The 19,114-nt window shown below is 38.3% G+C and overlaps 1 protein-coding gene across 1 annotated transcript in view; it reads left to right on the top strand.

Moving 5' to 3' along the window:
• Positions 1-19,114, top strand: part of eys (eyes shut homolog) — a 160,887-nt gene that overhangs the window by 51,557 nt on the left and 90,216 nt on the right. Inside the window, exons 21-25 of the mRNA XM_025897452.1 lie at positions 2,727-2,848; positions 3,712-3,971; positions 15,562-15,658; positions 16,053-16,160; positions 17,348-17,493. Of these exons, the coding sequence (XP_025753237.1) occupies positions 2,727-2,848; positions 3,712-3,971; positions 15,562-15,658; positions 16,053-16,160; positions 17,348-17,493 (733 nt within the window). The remainder of the gene's footprint in view (positions 1-2,726; positions 2,849-3,711; positions 3,972-15,561; positions 15,659-16,052; positions 16,161-17,347; positions 17,494-19,114) is intronic.

The following is a 19,114-nucleotide window of genomic DNA, read 5'->3' as shown; positions in this document are numbered from 1 at the left end:
GTATATTACCTTTGATGGCTGCTGTGCATTCGGTGTTTTAAAACGTTTCTTTTGCAGTAAATATTAACAAGTGTGCAGTAACTCGAACATTGGCACATTATTAAAAACGAATAAACTACATCAACACGACTTTGTGCTCCAGAGCAGCTCGCCAGTGATCTGGTTTACAGGTCCAGCATGATTCATGTTGTTTTGGGTGTCTGGGGGGAAAATAAGGTAGGGAACTGTTAATATCTTATGTCCCATAGATGGCCATTATTATTTATATCTCATAATAGAAAAATTATGCCAATTACAGTGTCCCATTTATGCCTTGTAGCCAGTGTAACATAATAACCAAAGGATTACCAAAGTATCCCTAGAAGGAAAACACTCATTTGTAATGATAGCGTCTCTATTTTTAACCAATGTTGTTTTGGACATATGTTGTGATCATGTGTCCAAAACAAGACATATACCCGATAATTAGTAATTATTTAAAAAGCTTCATTGTTATGGTTAAAGTGTAAGTCATAAAAAACATAGAAATATTCAATAGGTTTAATAACTTTACATTGTCTAAGCACATCTATAGCGTGACATATTCCCCATTAAAGACCTCCACGTCCTGGTTATGCAACACATGGGTGGGCTTGACGGGAAATAAAAAATGCTTATGTCAGAAGTTAAGTTAAAAAAAAAAAAAAAAAAAAAGCAGAACTTTTAAAACTTGTGTCTTGAAGGCACAACTCTATTCTTGTACTTATTCAGATGTTTTTTAAGCCAATAACATTGATATGTTGCAGCTGCGGAAAGGCCTTGGGATCCGCATGCTGCTCGCTAACTGTGCAATGAGTACCAGGAGCCTTTTTCCAACAGCTGCTTTTTTGCTAACAGATTGCAGTAGTAAAACAGATGTGTCATAGATAAAGTCCATATATTTAGCCTTGTTTTTTTTCCCTCTGGTAACTTATGATGTGTGTAGCCGAGTTTTAAAAAAGGCTTACATTGGAGTAGTAATATTTAGATAGATGAAAACACACTGCAAGCACAAATTAATTTTTATAAAGTTTCTGTAGCAAATTTAATTCTCATGAAATCAGTTTTAAGATTTGAAGAACTAAGTTTTAAGATTGTAACATGGCTTTCCTTTTTTGTAGCTTATCAGTAATGGTTGTGTTTTATCCAGCCGGTATAAAGAAATAAAATTCATCCATCATTAATATTTTAAAGTCAGTCAACATATTCTACCAATAATTTTATCTGGCTATTTTTGATGTAGTTTATAAGGAACAATATACCAGTGGAAGCCTACTGTTGTGCAAAAGCTGGTTAAAACACTGTAGTGTAATTTTCATTTTCTGGGATAAACTAAACTCTTCAAGTCCAAAGACAAAAGGACACGGTGTAAGAAGACGATGGGATCTGATAAGAGGAATATAATGAAATTTCCACTGGTATTTTTTTTAGTCACCGTGTTTTACCGTTACATTTTTCTCGGTTCATTATTCAAATAGGGCCGTTTTTTGGAAATCCCATCACATAGTCTTGTTTACAGTGCAGCTATTTCTCTCTCTGAACATTGTGTCCCACAGAGCTTTACCTTATTTTGGAGAATTGCAGTCCCTGAAGGTGACTTAGCAGCAAAAATGAGATTATGTTCTATTGCCAGGGGTAAGGAATTGGAGTCTCCTGGAGGTATCTAATTTATCATGAGATGACGGCATTTTCCCCCACCACCATAAGGCCTACAGTGTACAAATTATATCAGACAAAGTTTAACGGCTCCCCTTCAGTGTATGAAATAAATATTAGCATGCATTCAACCGCAAGTACCCAGGACCTTTCGACAGAGCGTTGGCAATGATAAATCCCAAACAACCTTTGACCATATGACTACGTTCATAACGTATGCAAAGAGGAATTTAAATTAAGATGGCTTCTTGGAAAGTAATGGAAGAAAAACATTAATCTCTCGTGCTGCAATTCATTATTTTAGCGCCGATTGCAGTGATGAAATAAAGGACAAGTGGTCCGCATCCTGTTTTGAATGGGGGAAAGGCAAGAATATAAAAGATTAGCAATGTTTGAGCTTTGTATAAAACGTTTTTTGAATTTAAAGTACTAACAACACATTTACTGGCTCCAGAGTAAAAAGAAAAAAACAACCTGACAAATCTAAATCCAACGTGTTTTACATGTTTGCTTGGCTGTGAAAATACCCCTCAAAGAATATGCAGTGGTAATGCTGTACGCTTCATAAAGGTTTTGTATCATCGTATCTTGAATGTGATGGAAAAAAAACAGGCTTGCATACTGTCCAGAGGGTGGGTGGTAGGAGGAATACATCAGCACGGTAATGTGGAAATGTAAGACAAGCGTGACTCTTCCACACTTTAAACAGATTTCCACAGGAAAGCTTTTTTTGTGTGTGTGTGCGAGTAGGAGGTTTTATTCCGCAATGTTTTCAAGAACATTGAGATGAATTAAATCAAGTATATTAAGCATTGCAACATTTGTTTTTTAAAATGCAACCAATATAAATAACTAAACAAATGAGTGGCAAAATGCCCTCTGTCTGCTCCGTCACAACTTAATTAACAGTCCCTGCATGTGAGATGTGCCTACTGCTCTCCTAAATATTCGATTCTAACCACCTAAAATGCTAACTCTACATAGTGCAGATGTGAAATGTGACTACTTTCCAGTGTTAATCTAATATTGTTTCCCTTTTTCTTGTATCGCAGAGTTATGAGTGTGTGTGTCGCTCTGGCTGGGAGGGGGAGTACTGCCAACAAGAAATTGATGAATGTTTATCACAACCCTGCAAAAACAACGCCACCTGCACAGACCTTCTCAACAGCTACAAGTAGGTGTGCGAGCTGGCTCGAGGGCAGCGTCCTCGCGAGGTGCATCAGTCACTTAAGAAATGCGGGAAAAAAGAAGCCGTTCAGAGATAGCAATATGTCCTTCCACTGGCACCGGAGATAATGAATTGCAGATGGCAGGTAAAACAAATGAGTCAATCAATGGCTCACAGCATGAAAAGGTTTCAGGGGATCTGTGACTCATTGGAGGAAAAAGCTGGTGTATCTGCTTCGGCTAATGCCCACTCTCACTGGGGAGACATAAAAATGCTTCAGGTAGAAAAGTTGGGGGATGGAAAGGAATGCAAGGTGGAGTGGTTGTAGTGCCCGGGTACTCACTGCCACCAAGTGGAATATTCACCTGCCTTAAGAGCAGATACTTGAGATTTACATACACTGTGGTTGGCTCTCTGTTTCTCTGTCTCCATCTGTCTCTCTTTCTGTCTAGAACGCATACATTTCCATTAAATTCCCACTCAGCACTCTAACCTCTTGTGTCCTGCATTCAGCTGTCCAGAATTAAAAGCTGCTCTGACCAGTAGAGCAGTTAAACACTAAAATTCGTACTTTCTCAAACCGAGATCCAGGAGAGCAGTGTGGAGAACGCGTGCACTGTAACACTGAGGTTTTGTGTAGAAGAGTGTGTTTTGTGGGTAATTTAAATTATCATTAAAAAAAAAAAAAGCAAGCTATTCAGGAGTTTCCCAGAACATCTGCTGAATGCATTTTTAGCATAATTGTCCCAAAGAGTATGACTGCCATAGCCTCTAGAACATTTTAAAAAGTGTTTATTCATTTATGATTCATTTAAATTTATGGCAAAATAACCTCTACCGTGTAACATCTCCTCTCTGGTGTATGTAAGGTGTTTGTGCTCACGAGGCTGGACAGGTGTGGACTGTACAGACGATGTGAATGAGTGTGATTCTGGCCCTTGTCTAAATGGAGCTCAGTGTCAGGAGTCAGACATACCTGGGGAGTTCTCCTGCACCTGTCCCCCCTTCTTCAGTGGCCCCTTGTGCAACCAGCCTTATGACCCGTGTGACCCCCTCCACAATCCCTGCCTACACAACTCCACCTGCCTGACACGCTCCAATGGAACAGCTTCCTGCAGATGCCCAGCTGGTGAGTGAACTCGGTGTTCGTACTCACCTCGTACTCGTGGTGTTTTTATTTTCGACTTATTTCCTAGCATAATCATAGAATTTTGTTCAACAGAATTGTTTAAAACCGGGGATTGAGGGATTTAAAAATTACAAACAGCATAATTTAATTGGAATAAGAAGAAAGTAGCACTATCTATTTGAAAATCATTGTTTTATCCTCCCTCTGAGATGTGTTTTTCCTCAAAGTTGCTGTAAAAGAAAGGTTTAATGTCTTTGTGTGCATGAATAAAATGGTAAAATGTGCTCCTGATACCTAAAAAATGTGCCATAAAGACAGTAGTTTGTCATACACGGGTGATTTAAAATAAGAGACATACTTTTTGCTGCAATATGGAGAAGAATATAAGTGGAATATGGGTTTTTTTTTGCTATTATATGGGTTAAAAGGAGTGTTAGACATAATGAAAGTTAGTCAGAGGTACCATCATTTGCATTTCTAGAGTTTTACATGCTCCACTTTAATTTTTGCATAAGAAATGGTCAACAAACCCAGACATTGGTGTCTTTTGCTTGCTTTTCTCCTCATTGCATTAAAACTAAATTAAACTGAATACTTATTTAGCAATAAATCTGTGAATCAGTGCCAGCTGGGTCATCCTAATGCATACTATATTCTAAGGTAAAGACCCTACAGACACATGGTGAATCAGCAGGTACTACCACTCTTTAATATGATTCTTATTTATAAAAACATTACTGTATACAAGGCACATAATCTTTTTTATGAATATTTTTAAACAATACATCAAATGCAGCGTAAAGCCTGCACAAGCGTCTTTTAGCAAGACCCAGTTAGTCTAATGTAAGTTAATGAGCACCTAAAAATTTTTGGACATTTTAATGCAATCAGTGAACCACTTTGGTCTGTTTTATATGTATAATACATATTCTACATCACAATCTCTTATTCATTTTTTTGTTTGTTTTTAAGTCTAATCAATACACAATCACAAATTAGGAAATTGTCAGGGATAAATAACATCTAAAATCTTCCTCTTTTGTGCAAATTAACAGAATATCTGTAAAGTTGTTTAATCATTATTCACTGTCATCGTCATTATGTTTCTGGACTATCTACCATTGCCTATGATTGGGCGATAAATTGGTGCATCCCTGCTAATTGTAGCAGCAGGAACAGTAGATGCTTGGCTAAGGACAGATGCTAATTCTGATAGTCTTGAATTCATTCATGCATCCAAATGTCTTAGAAATTACTTGTCACCGATAATGCAAAATTAGATGTTTTTTCTTCAACGTGTACATATTCTCAATATTCCCATTTACAAGCAGATTGCAAACTTACGCCCGTTCAAATTTGCAGCTAACAGACACAGAAGGATGAAAGAACTGTGGGTGACTAAGGAGTCAGACTGTAAATTATTTTAAAAGAAAATAAAGCATTGACCTCGTTTAGTACTGGCTCCTTCTCGCTCATTCACATGCCCTCGCACGCATAAATAACTCGGGCATGCACATCCACTCAGATGTAAATGAAACACAGGAAAATCTGTTTTATGTTCAATTCATGAGATCAGTAAGGTTTTTTTTTTTTCAGAAGCAACATATTGCAATAGAGCAATGGCAATGATCGTTTTCTTCGTTAACATGACCTATTACGATGTTTATCAGTAAAATCTTGTTAGCTTGGAAATTGTAAAATGATATATCATTTTAACATGGGCCTTCATTGTGGAGGTTAAGACGCTATAGGGTTATGCTGTACCTAATGGCTCCATCAGCAAAGAGATGAAAAGATGTTGCCAGATATAAATAGAGCGGCTGGGTTAGTTTCAGAAAGCTTCCTTGGAGAGGAATAGGAAATTAGGCGCTGGCTGCATACATTACACCAAGAGCTTTGCGTGGGTTTGGTCGTTTTCACTTCACACAACCGTGACTCACCTACTCTCCATTATTATTCACCTTAAATCCATCCTCCATAGCTACTACTCAACAAACATAAAGGAGCCCACGGCTTGATCCCAGTGCAGTCGTTTTAAAAACTTGTTATTTAGTATTCACTGTAGGTTATTTGTCAAGGAAATTGTGAGGCCTAACACTATTCTTCAGACTAATTGAAAATAAAATTTGTCTGCATATACATCTAAGATTTAGTACATTAAGCACATTCCAATGCACAGACAAAAGCTTTTACACAACAGTAAATATTGTCAAGGTAACTGAATTAAGGAGAATGATTTTTATGCTTTTAAATGCTTGCAAATACTGTCACTATGTCCAGCATAGCATCAGTAAGTATTTATGAGAAGAAAATTAAATTAAAAATTAAAATTCAAAACCTCTTGTTTGCTTTTAGATACCGAGTCTTAAATATGTAAATAGAAACATGGCAGCTTCATTCTGTGGTTTTTGCAAAGATCAAGCGAGATCACATGATCCACATTCAAATGAAGACAGCATGTGCTCTTATGTAAAGGCATGGTTGGCTGTTAAGGAAGTTGCACCATGCTAAAACAAGCCTCAGGATAAATATGTATCCTTGTGTTGTTAATAAGTTTGGCTGTTGAAGTAGTTGCTGAGATACAGTTAACTAAGATTAAATACATATTTTTAATTAATTATAACTTTGTATTAGCAAAAACATGCAGGTGAATATAAGAATCTTTGCTAAAAAAAAATCAGATAAACAGTTTATGTAGTCTTGTGTTTAGAAAATTTAAATGCAATGTAGGGAAACTTAACAATATCTTAAATACCATCTCCTGCCTGGTGAAAAGACTACAAACATGTAAAAAAAAAAAAGCACTTTGCTGCTACATCCATTCTGCTAATCTTGTTTACTTTAACCTTGTTTGCTCATATCTGTTTGTTTTTTTTCTGTAATAAACTGCTATGTCTAACACAACAAAAGTCGCTAATTTCAGCTGTTAGGTTGTAATGCATAATCCATGGTTGGAATAACAGGTGTTCTATTCTTTCCATTTCACCAGAATTGCATGAGTGCAACTGAAGAAGCACTGGTATTCATTGTGATGATGCCTTTGAGGCACTGCTAATGCTGTGATAATAGATGGTGGCTGTCAAACGTTTCATAGCCAGCCCTGTGACAGTATCTGATGGCTGCTGACAGGGGTCTTTTATAAAAGCTAAGTGCTTTAACTTTAGTGGTCATTATACCAAACTTGCTTTACTGAAGAGATTACAAAGTTGACTGTGTGGTCTTAGCTTTCTCAAGAAACTTCACTAGACTCTACGCATCTAACAAAAAGGTTGATATGGCAAGTTTAGTGTTCATCAGCTTAGCAGGATCTAAAAGGCAGCAATTAGGAGGTTTCTACTGGGAGCGGCATTAAAGGGATTTGTAAAACACAGCCACAATGGAAATGAGTTCTGTCTACAAAGGTGTACTGTGAGAAGCTGGGGGCCAAAATAAAACCAGAGCAAGCTGAAAGACTTGTCTTAAAAAAACACAGGTGAAGCAGTTATCCTCTTTTGATTGTAGAGGGCTCCTGTAGGAAGTTTTTGTTCTTACTAGCAGAGACACTCCGCTGAGGCTCTGGCCAGGAGGCCTAAGTCATCTTGCCTGACCAGCACAGATGTTCCACTTTCCTCTTAATGAGGAGCCTCAGCAGGGAGTGCCAAACCTGATAGAAGAGCAACCTGAAAATGGGAGAGTTAGGGTAGAAGGTTGAGGTGAGGGTTACTGGCCGACAACTGCAACAAATGAAACAAACAACACATGGCATCACTCAGCCAAGACTGCGGTACAAGGTAGAGTTGCATCAGAGTCTCGCACACAATCTATAGTCTGTGCTGTCCTTGCTCAGTTTGCTGAATTCCTTGAACAAAGACAAGTTCACATGTGTAAACTTTAATCTTATCTAGGACCTTTCTCTGCCTCTGCTGTTTAGTCAAGGCTCCATCCACTTAAACTATCTGAAGAGCGGAAAGGCTATATTTATACTTTTTTTCCTTTGAATTTAATTAATAGAAACTACAGCTTAATTAATAAAACTTCAGCTCTTTTGTCATTTTTCTTTGAGAGTTGTGTCAGTGGAGTTCAATTTTTAGTTTCCTTTTATTCTTTATTTTTTTAATCACTGAGATGGTAAATAATTCTCACATAGTTACTTTACGTAGTTTTCATGAATTCTTTCAAGACCTTTCAAAACCTTCTAACCTTTTGATAATTACATCAAAATGACTGATTATTATTCTGGATGTGAAATATTTATAGTTGTCAATTATTTAAAATGATAATATTCTATGGATTAGATTAATAGATTGTAAGTCTAGTTTCATTCGTAGGTTCTTTAGGATGGCATTTTCAATGGATAGCATGCCACTGCAGCACTTAACGTTTTAGACTTGTTAGTTAAACTGCCTATATTCATTACAAGCTTTTTATTGGTTTTTGGGTGACAAGTTGGCATTTTTAAGTGTTAAACGTGAGCTGTGTGATATGAGGACAATCACTTTGCCTCTAGTGCATTATATTAAGTGGAGAAATTTTTTTTCATTTTTGCAGTACAGGGAATTAATTCAAAAGCATTGTGTGGTCTCTTCACATGGAAAAACCATTTGGTCTCCATGGTTCAGAATATACCCAGAGGTGTTCCTGGCCAGATGGAGAACAAACCCCTTTATTTGCATGGCATGCTACACTAGCCTTCACCTTCCACAAGATTGAGATTGTGTCCTACCAAACAGTTGGTTAATGAGCTACTGTGGAGCTATGCCAACAAGAGAACTGACACATAGCTAATATGATACTGAAAAAGATGTGTGGAAAATATGTGTTGCCAAAATGTGTTGGAAAAAGTCTGGCCTCAGTAGATTCATTTTAGGTGATTATTCTTTTTTATAGAGGGGGCAGACTATATGACTTATAGCGGACATGTGTCAGTTAATAAACCAGATGTCCTGGCAGATGTATAGCAAGATCACTGAGACTTTTCATTATTTAAATGTAAGGAAATAGAAATACAGATAGTGCAGGTTTAGTCAACTTAGTGAATTTTGCCCATTATAGTGTGCTGTTCTAGATTATTATGATTACCATCTTTATGATGAGCTTTTTTATAGTAATTACCTCATGCAGTCCACATTATCTGCCCTAGTTTGTATTAGTTCATTTATAAAATGAATAAAGTGTCAAACCAGGATTGGAAATCTCTTCTATATAAATGACCTGGCTGACATACCCTTTAGCATTTAGAGCATATCGGTTACATGTAAGACACTTGCATACTGTACAGAAATCCAAAAAGGGTTAGTGATGTTACGACTCATCACTTCCCAGCTTATTTTAACCAAACCAATATAATGTGACCCTGAGCCTGCACAGTAGCCATTCGCTCCTCATAGCACAATTACTGAGATTAAAGGTGTTCCAAATAAATCTTTCTCACAGAATAATGGACCACGACAGAGAGGCAGTCAGTGGCCATATTGTATTTTAATCAGAGTTCATGTCATGTAAATCACAGCTCCATTTGGGAAACCATTGTCTGGTCTAATATTCTCACAGTGAAGGCACACAAAGAAGTGGGAAAATATTAAAATGTAGCCGGTGTTCGACCTCAGTATGAGAGCGTGCCCCTTCAGTTGGCAAAGGTCTCACCACACTAGTGATATTCCATTGCTGAGGGCAAAAGGTGGTTCTCTTCTTCCGCTGTAGCTTTGAAAGCTCTGTTTCCAGATCAAATAACAGCTGCAGGGGAAAAAAAGGCAGGAAAAAAGCATCAGTGATCACATAGTAGTGTGAGAGGATTTCCCTTCATGAAAATTCTTCATCATTATTTGATTTAACCAGATTGGTGTTTAACCCCTGAAAGCCTAACAGCATGAAAAATACCCAAATAGTCTCTGAGTAAATGAGTGGAAGCTACTACAGATCTGACTGAATGTTGTTGTTTTTTTAATATACACCATAGGTTTACTTTTAGAAGCTGCGAGATATCACTGAGCAAAGTGTATACATCAGTATCCATAATGACAGTTGCTTAGCACTGATGTGGATATTAGACACACTTTGTTTTTGTACTACAGATATGCATAGGTATTCAATTATACGTGCATTTAAAACAAGATGGCAACAGCCTGACAGCAGAAAGAAGAGCACCATTGTTTGTGTGTTTTGCTAAACAACATGGAAGAAAATCACAAAAATAAGATGATGCGTGTAACCTCTTAACAAAAATAGGGCATGGGACAATATATACACCATAAAATACATGCAGTACAGGGTCACTGAAGCGTGAACCGTTGATTTGCTTGCTCTTAGCAGAGAAAGGCATGAGCTACATAAAGACTGCCTTGTCTGGAACAACCATAGAGCCTGAAATGATTGACAGTGATATGATATAGACATGTCGCAGGTTACTTGTGGTGTAGTATATATGGGTAGCTGTTGTTGGTATCAGTGATTTTCAATTTTATAGTTTGCTCTACAGACAATAGTTGACCCTGATTTTTCAAAAATAAATACGTTTCTTATTGTGTTACAAGCCAACATATCTCGTGACTAAGGCAAAAGAAATTTAACAGTAGACCTGGTGTCTTCTATGGGAATATGTTTCCTAATGTTAAAAATGTCTTCTCATAGAGTGAAAAGATGTAAAAATAAGAACATTTTCTTTTTCTTTTTGTCATGGGAACTGCAATACACTGCTGTACCAAAGTTTCTCTTTAGCTCATGACAGTCACTGCTGTAAGCACAGTGTTACAGCCTAAGGTGACCTAGATGAGTGCATCTGCATTCATACCAAGTCGGAATAGTCAGAATTTTTTTATATTGGCATGCAACCCTCATTTCTCTGTGAACATTATACAGTATGTTTAGGCATAATCAATAACTGTAACTTTTGGCTGATAATATGTGGGGAAATACAATTTTTAAGCTTAAGGACTAAACTAATACCCAACATTTCCACCTTAAAAAAACTAAACAAACAAACAAAAAAGATGAATTACCGATAGAACTTGGGCAGACAGATATCTAACTAGCTAGCTAGCGCTATATCGAGCTAGCTAGCTATAAATGTAGCTAGCTATTTATTAAGCTATTTAGCTTTGTGGCTATTTACTTAGTTATCATTAAAAAGAGAGAGGGAGGTAACAAAATTGCTCATCTCCAACAATGATGTTTACTAATGTATGATGATCATAAGGAGAGACAGCCAGTGCAGAATTGTATACTCACTACTTTATTAGCTACACTTGTTCAGCTACTTGTTAATGCAAATATCTAATAATTAAAACACCACCTCCTAATTCCCTTTATGATGACCCCAGTGTATTATTTTTCTGATGGCTTCTTCTAACAGGAAAATGTGTCAAAGCTAAAATCATCTCAAACTGTTTTCTTGAACACGACCACAAGTTCACCTCCATAATCTTCACATCTCAGTACTTAGGTTCAGTCTATCCCTAAAAATAATTAAGGCTGCTCTGAAGGCAAAAGGGGGTCCAGACCGGTATAAGCAAGGTATAACTAATAAACTGTCCATTCTATTAAATGTGAATTGTAATGTTTATAATAGACTTTCACAGATTTGAAACTAAGCATTAAGTGAAAAAGCAAATGCAAAACGCAACTGTCTGATTTGTAGGCAAGCATGGTGTTTGCTCACATTTTGCATCTTAAACCTTTTGCGTTCTATGAAAGACAAGGTGATAGGCTTCAGGCCCAAACATATGAATCAGCAAACCTAAATGCCAAGCAGAAAGCTGTAGTCATCATGGTGAAGAGTGTTGATTCTCAGTGGCATTTGTAGTGCTTTCAGCCCTCTCACACCACAGAGTGCCATTTGATTTAATGAATTTTTTTTAAGCAAAATTGCCTAACAAAGCTTTAAAGTACAAAGCATAACCTGATTGTTCTTTTATTTGTAATTCAAGAGGTACGGTGTCATGGTTATGAAGGGTGTGCAGGATATAATAAAAGTCCAAAATCTCATATATCCCCATTATTTCAGACCATTTAAAGTGCCTGTATTTGGTGCAGACCTCGGAGACGAGATACCTGCACTCAGGCTGTTCCACAAAGGGTTTTTTTTGTCTTTTTGTAAACATCTTCATTCTATAACATTTGGTTTCACAGCATGAATGATTTTCCAAATGGACAGGGGGCAATGGTCAGAGTCGGAGAGGGCCAAATCTTTGACAGACCATAAAACAAGCAGTTTGTCGTTTTATGACAGCCAAAACTTACTACATATAAACCAAAGTTAACAGCTTTAATTTGTAGATTAGTCATCAAAATAGATAATATGACTAAAGCTAGAGAAAAGGAAAAAAACAAACAAACCATAACATCAAGAGTGTACACAGGGCCAGACATCAGTTGTGAAGAAGTAGTTTCATTTATACTAAAAGTATGAAATAGCAGCAGGTCTGCAGCAGCTGTACAGTAAACAAATTTTAAATAAACTCAGTGTTTAATCATTTTGTGCCTGCATTAGCTGTGCCGAAGAGGTGGTCCAGGTGTGTAGCAGTGGGGTAAATTGGCTGCAGTAGCTGGTATTTACATGCAAAGGATTTCTATTCTTAACCCACTTCTTCAAGTAACCCAGTTTTGGTCCTTGCATGTAAAGGACCTAAAAGCGTACTCTTCTCTGTTTTTATTTCTATTTGTGTTGCTGCATTTTAAATAGATATAACTAAAATAATGTGACAGGGACTTAAAAAGAATCCATGATGTCCAACAGTGTTCCATCAGTGGTGCTGGGATGGTTTGGTTTACAATACAACTGCTTTTCAATACAAGAGTATTGCAATTTATCACCCATTGTATTATCATGATACAGCAATTCTGTAGTACAAGACAATGCAAAAGGCTTCTCACTTCCTGCTGAGAAGCAAAAAGCAAGAATTATGATATTGATCATAAAACACAGTAAAGCGATATTTTATATATAATCTTTTAATTATTTCTTTTAATGACAGCTGAAAATAGTTTAGTTGTCTGTGCAGAATGTCTGTTTTTTGTAATGTTCTCTGTATTTGTGACTTATTTCACACTTATTTTCACAATTTTGGTTAAGCTTTTCTCAAACTCTAGCACATTGCATTTTTATGAGTTTGGATACTGTAAATCTCGCTCTGATCTTGTGTCATAAATCTAAAACCCAGCCACTGACTGGCAAATTAAAAAGCGCAGTAGATTAACTAAAACTCGTGAGGCCAGGCACAAAACTCGCAGTCCTAGTTTCAACGTGACAATCCTGCTCCTGGATTAAGCTACCAGTGACATCTAACATTTTTGATGCATGACGGCACACAGACGCCGCCGCAGACAGAGATCGTAATCTGTACTGCAGAAACGCTGGGTTATAAAATTTTTAAATGAGCCCCTTCTGAGAAACGGTTACATCAGACTGACAGAAGACAACAGTCACCAATGTAGCAGTCCAAACTAAGCTCACTCTCTCAAAATGGAGACATTCCTCATATTTCAATTGAAATGTCAATCAAAGTTAGTTGGCTATCCACTTGGGATCACCCGCAATTTCTTCTCCTCTGAGACATTTACTGGCAGCAGCCGCGATCACATACTGTAGCTCTTGCCAGATGATGGAATGACTACGTGAGCCACGCGCCTTGGGTATCCCGCTCTGTACTCTGTCAAAGAGAAGCCTCAAGTCACTGCTTAGTGGCAGAAGATGCATTACATTGCAGTGACATTCGAAATAGTCCCCAAGGTGCTTCACCATCGCTTTGACTGACAGACCAGCATGGGAAACCTGTGCTGTCCCATAATTCACCAGATGCTCTGTGCTGTCTCTGGTTTCCTCTTCATGGATTCCTCTTCATTCATTCATCCCAAGATGCACAGAGTTGTGTCACTTACCCTGCATTCAGTTTCTTTTTTTTTTAGGAAATTCATTATTCATAGTGTATTTTTTTTCTAATTTTAAACACATTGGAGACTACAAATAATCACAACTCCTGCATCTGTATATTTTGAAGTGAAGACGAAAGAGAAAAAGGCAGTATGCAGTTACCTCCTGATATTACACAGGGGACTGAAGACCCTGTATGACCCTGCTAGACTGTTTTCGTGAATTCCAAAAATAGCCAAAATGTCATATTCAATACTTTGAATGATTTCTTCCTGTATGGCTGGAGTCTCACATTTTTTAAACATGCCAGATTAAAACGCATGCTCTCCTGTCTTAAACAATTCTCAGGAACCTCATCATTGTGAATAGATGTACTTCTCTGGGCATAAAATTTACTATGTGCAAAATCCATTACAGTTCAAAAATATGTAATTCTATCTTGAAGCAGTGGGAGTAACATAATGAGACAAGAAAACAATAAGAGCACTCACACACTCATTATGGGTTAGTTATATTAACCCTTTGCTATGCTTGCATTACATTTAATTATGCTTGGCAGATGGTGCTCTGCAGGGGAAACACAGTAGTCGTTGTTGGGAGTCTGAGCCCAGAATTTTAAAGTAGCTTGATAGCGGCATTGCACAGGAAATTGTATCTGTGTATAATTACTCATACCGTGCAGCTACAATGGCATATTTGTGCAGCATCTGTAGTAATTTGGATGCTGCTCTGGTCTGTTATGGTGAAGAGAAAACTAAGTTGACGTAATGGCCAAAAGTATAAAACTAGGCTGCCTATGAAGGGTGTCTGAGTTTATTAGAGATATGATGAGGAGCTCTTTCAAGGATGCCCAACTGAGAAGATTCCCATGCAGTCCCCGGATACACTGTAGAGAGTGGCTTGGGAATGGCTTGGTATTCCTCCTGAACAGCTGGAAGTGTTGGCAGGGGATATGGGGGCTTGGGAAGCTCTACTGCTTCCACAGTCTGGACTCAGATAAGCCATGGATGGATGGATGGATGCTTATACTGTAGGTCTAAACATTAGATGTACTTCTGATGTTTATAGGTGATTAAATTTCACTGCTAATGAAAGTCAGATCATGTCCATTAATTGGTTCCATACTTTTGAGCATTTGGTTGATTTGTGATCTTTTTTAATTTGTCAATTTTTTTACTTAATAAACCCAGTCATGCATGGAGTGAATGTTAATTTGTTCAGCAGGAAACTATCTAATGGACCAGACCCAGGCCAAGCACTAGAGGAATACCTCTGGCAGGCAGAACACTACAGGCTCCTAGGCTGCCTTCAAATGTACAACAAAACATCCATGCTGATCTGCTTAGCCATGCTGGCCCTCAACCCCCTAATGAACAAGGGCAAAAGAGCTCTTGGGCTTAGCCTCTCCCTCTTACCCTAACTTAACAAGATGTCCCCCCACTCGCTCGCTTTCTCCCACACACACAGACACACAGACGTATGCACAGTGGCACACACAGGCACACACCTCCCAAACCCCAAACCACTAACCCTCAGACCAATCTGTCTGTGGCACTAAAGTATTATTAGACTTACACACTCTCAAAGGGGAAACAGTGAGTGCTGAGAGCTGGAAGATGAGATATGCTACAGGGCTTACTAGTTCCATTAAAATGGCATTCACTGGGGCCTTTGTTATCATCGGTCCTGACGTTTTCAGGATGTAGTAGGGTTTGCTGATCCATGACCATCTCATCTATCTTTCAGGATTTGAAGGAAGTTGGTGTGAAATTGACACCAATGAGTGCAGTTCAAACCCATGCCAAAACCAGGGTGACTGTGTGGACCGGGTCAACAGTTACAGGTAAAAAGTGTTATCCGCAAACCAGCTTTTCATTTCTTAGTGGGTGAGAAAATGTCAGGAGTTTTAGTGATGAAATCCTATTTTTTTTGTATGGGTTTCAGACCAATATGCTTCTTCTTAGCTTGAAATTTATTTAACAGATAGTATTATTATGGTTGTAGTTTGACGAAACGAAATATGTTTGTCGTTACGGTTTTTATCATATGCTACTGTGCATGTTCTTTAATTTAGTTAAAGCAGTCTTTGTTGCTGTAGAGTGTGAGCAATCAAACCAAATGTGATCAATATCAATAAATTCCTATAGATTTTCTCACTCTGTGCACGTGCTTGTAAGAAACATCTTCTATTTTCCATCAGAGACAAAATATCAATATTAATGATTTTTCTTTTCCAGCTGTGTTTGTAAGGTGGGATTTTCTGGCCTTCGCTGTGAGGAAGACATCAATGAGTGTGCCTCTAGCCCTTGCAAAAATGCTGGCACATGTCAGGATCTTGTGAACAAGTAAGCATATATGCAATTTTTTCTCCCCCTTTTACTTGAATCTTAACCTTTTTTCATAGCGTGTTTAAAATTCATGCGTATAAAGGCCAGGTAGAATTAATTGCTTGATTTTGTTTTGAAAGTTGAATGATCAATAACCATTCTCCAAAGAAAAAAAAGTAGTACTATAAGGTTTTGGCATTCCTCCTTAGAGTATTGCAGTTTATACAACGAGCTTGTCATCCTTGACACACATAAGCTGCTATTCTAAAGACGGAGAGCAAATTCAGCAGGACCACATCATGTATCTAGATTGGGCTTTACTCCACCGGTGCTTTTCTCTGCTGTGCTTAATGGGAGCCCCGGGGCTTCCAGGCTTAGTCGGACAGATGGGTTGAGAAGTCCCAGGGCCAATTTGAGTCCTAAATGGTTTGTCTCCAGTTTGTCTTCCGTCATGATTTCATTCCCATGTGACCTGGCCCTGCTCAGAGCACTCTTCTGATTGCATAGTCCTGGGAGTTCACATCAGGTGTGTTTTAACCTCACTGCCCGCCGCACACCTCTGAATCCATCTCCCTGACCCAGCAAGCCATGCAAGTTCATCTATACTGTGATGAAGAATCAGACTATGCAGAGCTGCGAGAGTGCAACGAGGAAAGGGTTAATTGTTCTAATAAATCAGTCCAAGAGCAGAAGAGGCTTTCAAACAAATGCGCCACGTGACAATAACTACCAATTAGCATATTTCATAAATTTGATGTGATGTAACTTGTTTACTGATGAATGATGTTTACAGCAGCACTTAGGTGAATAATTGTATGTTGCCTCTTTACCTCGTCTCCTGCGAGATCTATGGTTAGGCCCAGCGACAGCTTCAGAGAGGGATTTCAATTGAGTAAACCACATCATCGGACAGATTAAGCCTTCCCTTTAGTAACAAGTCATGAAGCATAATTTAAATTAAGTTGCACACTGGGAAACTTAATTGCCAGTTGTTAATTGTTCTGCAAAATGCTGCCGGTCAGTTGAGAAAATCACTGTAGTGCAGTTTATCTCAGTGGGTTTGGAACACACGCACGCAACTGCTGTGGGAGCGTGTGCGCATGCTTGGCTGAGGGAAAACAATTCGGATGATTTTTAAAGTTATAAGAAATTAACATAAGTGAGCTATGATTGTGTGACACATTGCTTATTAATTTCTTCTTTAGGTTCCACTGCATCTGCCCCCCTGGTTATTTTGGAACGCTGTGTGACCTGGATGTGAATGAGTGTGAAGTTTCACCTTGCCTACATGAGGGCATCTGTATCAACACGCCCGGGGGTTTCAAGTGTGTCTGTCGCTCTGGATACTCAGGTAGCTCTTTCGCCCTAAGGCGACATTAAGATCAATATAAGACTCTAAAAAGCTTATCATGCCCGCTTGTGGCTGCACGCTATTGAAGCAAGTCTGACACAGAGCTGGCTTAGTGTAAAAAATGCTTCACAATGCTTGCTTTTAATTAGCCTGCCTCGCTGTGCAAGATACAGTGCCTGCTTTTTAGTAGAGCTAACAAGAGATAAATTCATGTCACCTGTTTTATCTGATAAAAACGTCTCAGTGTCTGTTAGCTGCATTTATTTAATTTCATCAGCCTCTTCAGTCTCAGAACGCTATTGTTGTTTTACTTCAATCCATTTGTCTTATTTTCCACCCAGACGGATATCGAGCTATTTTAGCGCGCGCGCGTGTGCGCACTTGTGTGTGCGCTATCCAAAGCCAAGTCCTGTCAGATACTGGGAAGATTAATTTCATTTGTCTTCCACACTGTATCATCAATTTATCCTTCCCCAGTTGAGAGAGGGGGGAAAATCTCTGAGGTATTGCTACTCTGGAGAGCAGAACCTGACACGCATGGCCCAATTCCCACAGAAGCAGCTTTTATTATTAGACCTACGCACAGCATAGTACAAGCCATTACTTTTTCTGTTGCTCTAAGCTCATCTGAGGAAACAGGGTCCCCCAAGAGAGCAAGTGGCCAGAGGATACAGTGTGGATTGGCTCAAACCAACTGGAACTCATACAAAATATTTGCTCTAGTAACATGTATAACAGCAAAGCAACTTTTGACAAAACGCACAAAAAAAATGGGTCTACGATGCTACTGTAGTTGTGCTGTGTGTTCTTTTTATTCTCGCCTTAAAGTAAGTTTGCTGTCTGAGGGTGATTCATCATGCGGTGTTTTTGTAGCCTGATTGGAATGAATTGAAATGTTATTCTCCTTTGATGGCATGATGTGTCATCGCTGTAACACTGTAATTCATTGTGTCACTTGATGGTATTAACATATTATTTGCTTTAGCCATCAGGGAAGAAAGGGGATATTTTTTGCATATCAAATGCCGAAAGTCATTTGGATAGTAACAGTTGAAGCCCCTCACTAATAAATGAGTCTGGTGCTATATCAGGCCACTTTTGTTGATGTCATTAGGCTGTAATGACGCTTTATTCCCACCTCAATCAGTACCTATGTGGAATTTTCTTCAGTGCATATGTCTTTTGTAGTGAACGGGGTCTTCCTATAGTTTTTTAAGAAGTTTTGTGAGCCTTTTTACAGGTCTCATAAAAACACACGGTAAAGATCACGAAGATTAAATCTTTGCTTCTTCACGTGAACGTATTCCTCACGCCTTAATAATTTAAACTTTCACTGCATCGATAAGACCTGTTATTAAGCTTAATTTGTATATACAGTGTTATTTTCTTTCTGTATATATTGTATTGGCAAACATGCTGTCCTTTAATGTAAGTCAGTCTTGGCATCTGGCTGGATCTTTGCTGTCACATCATTATTTAGGGCATTTGGCTTAAAGGTCTCTGAATCCCAGTAATGTATCACTTAACTGTGTACAGGTGCTGTGTTCTTTGTGGTCAAAGGTCATTACAGTGACATGATTAATTGGTAATCTTGTTTATATAAATCACAGTTTCTCCACGC

The sequence above is a fragment of the Oreochromis niloticus genome, linkage group LG13 (assembly GCF_001858045.2).
Source record: "Oreochromis niloticus isolate F11D_XX linkage group LG13, O_niloticus_UMD_NMBU, whole genome shotgun sequence".
Taxonomy (NCBI): domain Eukaryota; kingdom Metazoa; phylum Chordata; class Actinopteri; order Cichliformes; family Cichlidae; genus Oreochromis; species Oreochromis niloticus.
The sequence above is the reverse complement of the archived record's forward strand: the minus strand, read 5'-3'. Positions and strand labels throughout refer to the sequence as shown.